The sequence below is a fragment of the Gregarina niphandrodes genome (genome assembly GCF_000223845.1).
Source record: "Gregarina niphandrodes unplaced genomic scaffold scaffold00002, whole genome shotgun sequence".
Classification (NCBI taxonomy): domain Eukaryota; phylum Apicomplexa; class Conoidasida; order Eugregarinorida; family Gregarinidae; genus Gregarina; species Gregarina niphandrodes.
Genome location: NW_011645774.1, coordinates 689,699 through 692,228, shown reverse-complemented (window position 1 = coordinate 692,228; position 2,530 = coordinate 689,699). Strand labels below are relative to the sequence as shown.

Below are 2,530 nucleotides of genomic sequence, written 5' to 3'. Positions count from 1 at the left end.
GGCGAGGGGTCTTNACCGGGAATCAGCTGCATTTCAAACCGTTCAAGAATTCGCTGATTATCGCGATCCCGAAGACTATTTTCGAGTGCCTGAGTCACACCGTCCTTAGCCAATCCTTGCAAGAATAACCTCCGAGCCCACTGTCCCGGTTGCGTTCCGAGAATGTCCAACATTGCCAACGCCACGCTGGAGCGTCAAAGGGGCTCGACCGATAAACTATGTGCATTTTTTTCCAGGTCATCTTGGGTGCCGGTGCTAACAGCGGATGGCTTAGCTTATCATGCGATCCAAGTACTACCTTTTCACGGATGCTAGTGAGGTGAGTGTTGCCCTCGCTTCAATCATGCAGCTACTGGTGAGTCCCCGTTCCTGTTGGCCAACGGATTTGAACCTCGGTGGCCAGGGCAGTGGCTTTGTTTGGAAACGGATATGGGCGGTTTGGAAGTAATGAATTCATGGGTCTCAAGTTTTAAGCACAATGTAAGGTTGCTCCACGGATCAAGACCGCTTGAGGGGTGGGAAGACACCTTAACCGGATAAAGGCCGGGTTGAGGCATCGGAGATACAACTTACAACAGTTGCAGACATCTCGTATAGCCTTACGATTGCACCACAGTGACTCTCCAAACGTAGTCATACACCTCGTCAGTTACGACTCGGCCGAGTATCTCATCTAGAGCCTTATCGTAGAGGTGACGGAACCTGTCTTTGGAGACGGAAAATTTGAATGACTTTTTCTCGAGCACAGAGCGCACGATGTCAGTATATGTTGTGCACGTTTCGATGGCATGTTCATCGATGAGCATCCGGGTCAACCGACGGGCGAGTTGCTCCTCCAGCCACAAAGGCCCACGCAGGGCATGCTGGCCAGGTCGGTTGTGATCGAACCCGGTATCTTGTCCCACAGGGAAGTGCCAGTACTGTGGCGAAGCCCTGCGAGAAACCAGCCGACCGACCCGTAAAACACCGCATAAGTTTTTTTTTGGACCACCGCCCTATCAAGTGAAAAACTAGGTGGATAGATACTTAACCAGAGAGTGGATAGAAGAACCAGTCCGCATAACCCAGCCGGCATAACGAGGCAGCTTGGTACACTGCAGCCCGATACACAGCCGGGTACGCGCAGTCGTTCGGTTTTGTGTATCCGGAAGCGCATTACTTGGTGCAGCGATGCCAGCCGGACGTAAACAAGCCGCCCGCACTCACCTCCTGGAATCGGATAACCCCAGGTTCGAGTCCGTCCGTCTGGAGGGAGATAAGCCCCAGGTTAAAGATCTTCCCGCAAGTAAAATGAAATCCACCCACAGACAATGGCTTCCAGACTTAACAAGAGCTGGGAAGCTTCCTGTTCCTCCAACTTTGCCGCCTCGGCTTCACGACTCCGGAGCGCATCACTTAAGGTTCTCCGTAGCCTTTCTCGGTCTTCAGAAGTGAGCAGGACGTCAAATGGCGCTGAACAGATCAAGTCCTCTGGATCTAAAGGCCGTGCGGTGAAACGCCCCCACTGGGTTGGGACACTCGGCGAAGGCGGCACAAGAAGCGGTTCATCAATTGCTGCAGCCACGTCGCTTACCAGCGTGATTGCGTTACAACTCGCCTTCCACGCGTACTCGTACGCCTCTTCAGCTGCCACCCGGGCTGCTGTCTCCCGTACAGACCTATCGTACAGCTGGTTGAAGGTCTCTTCCGAGGCTGAAAAACGGAACCGCTCTTCCCGACGTAGACTGCAGATAACATCTTCTCGCGTCTGAGGACTTCCCATCTGACGACAGTCGGCAACATGCTGGTCGATGAGCAGGTCTACCAAATGACAGACGAGCTGTTCCTCCACCCTCACCCACCGACGGAAGCTGGGCAGTCGAACGAACTCGTAATCTTCACCCACTGGGAAGCGAGCTTCATCTTCCGAACGTACTTGCCAACACAATAATTTTGAGAAATAAGCGGAAACCACACGGACTCGGCGTTCACGATATACTTGGAGGTAGCGTTCGTGACGGATCTCAGCCGCCTGCTGCACAATCGTGTTAGTCCAATTTCTCAGCTGAGTCTCCCGCGACGTCTCGTCTTCGTCTACGAGGTGGTCAGCGATTCTTTGCATATCCCATATCATCCGCCGAGCCATGGCACTTCGCATAACAAATCCGTCCGCATCCCACTGATATCTGTCAAGCGAACACGATATGGTGTAAACGAGACGCCTTAGCAGTCTCATGCGGCTTGGGTCTCTTGTAGACGGCCAGCACTCTTCCCACGCGTGCACCCAAGCTTGTGCCGGATACCAACGACTAAGTACGGCGAGATACCGCAATCTTAGCGCCGGTGACATTGCAGTTCTCTTTTCCAAGTAGTAAGCCCAATAGGCCACGGCGACAGCTGACCTTAGCCCAAAACCGTCCTCGAAAATGCTGCTTGGCACCCAAGAGGCGAAAGACTGATGTTCATCTAGTAACCAAGGTTTAGGCGAGACACTTGTGCTGCTGTACGCTTCTCTTAAACGAGCAACCACTGCACGCGCGTGTTCCGAATT

At 53.2% G+C, this 2,530-nt stretch overlaps 2 protein-coding genes across 2 annotated transcripts; both read right to left on the bottom strand.

Moving 5' to 3' along the window:
* Positions 1-603: 603 nt before the first annotated feature.
* On the bottom strand, positions 604-806 carry GNI_017810 (hypothetical protein; the record flags this gene model as incomplete). Its single annotated transcript, XM_011130742.1, has 1 exon — positions 604-806. A coding segment is annotated over one exon (203 nt), but the record flags the coding sequence as incomplete, so codon positions are not given.
* Positions 807-1,267: 461 nt separating this feature from the next.
* Positions 1,268-2,125, bottom strand: GNI_017800 (hypothetical protein; the record flags this gene model as incomplete). Its single annotated transcript, XM_011130741.1, has 1 exon — positions 1,268-2,125. The coding sequence occupies one exon, from the start codon at positions 2,123-2,125 to the stop codon at positions 1,268-1,270; it is 858 nt and encodes a 285-aa protein (XP_011129043.1).
* Between the last annotated feature and the right edge of the window lie 405 nt (positions 2,126-2,530).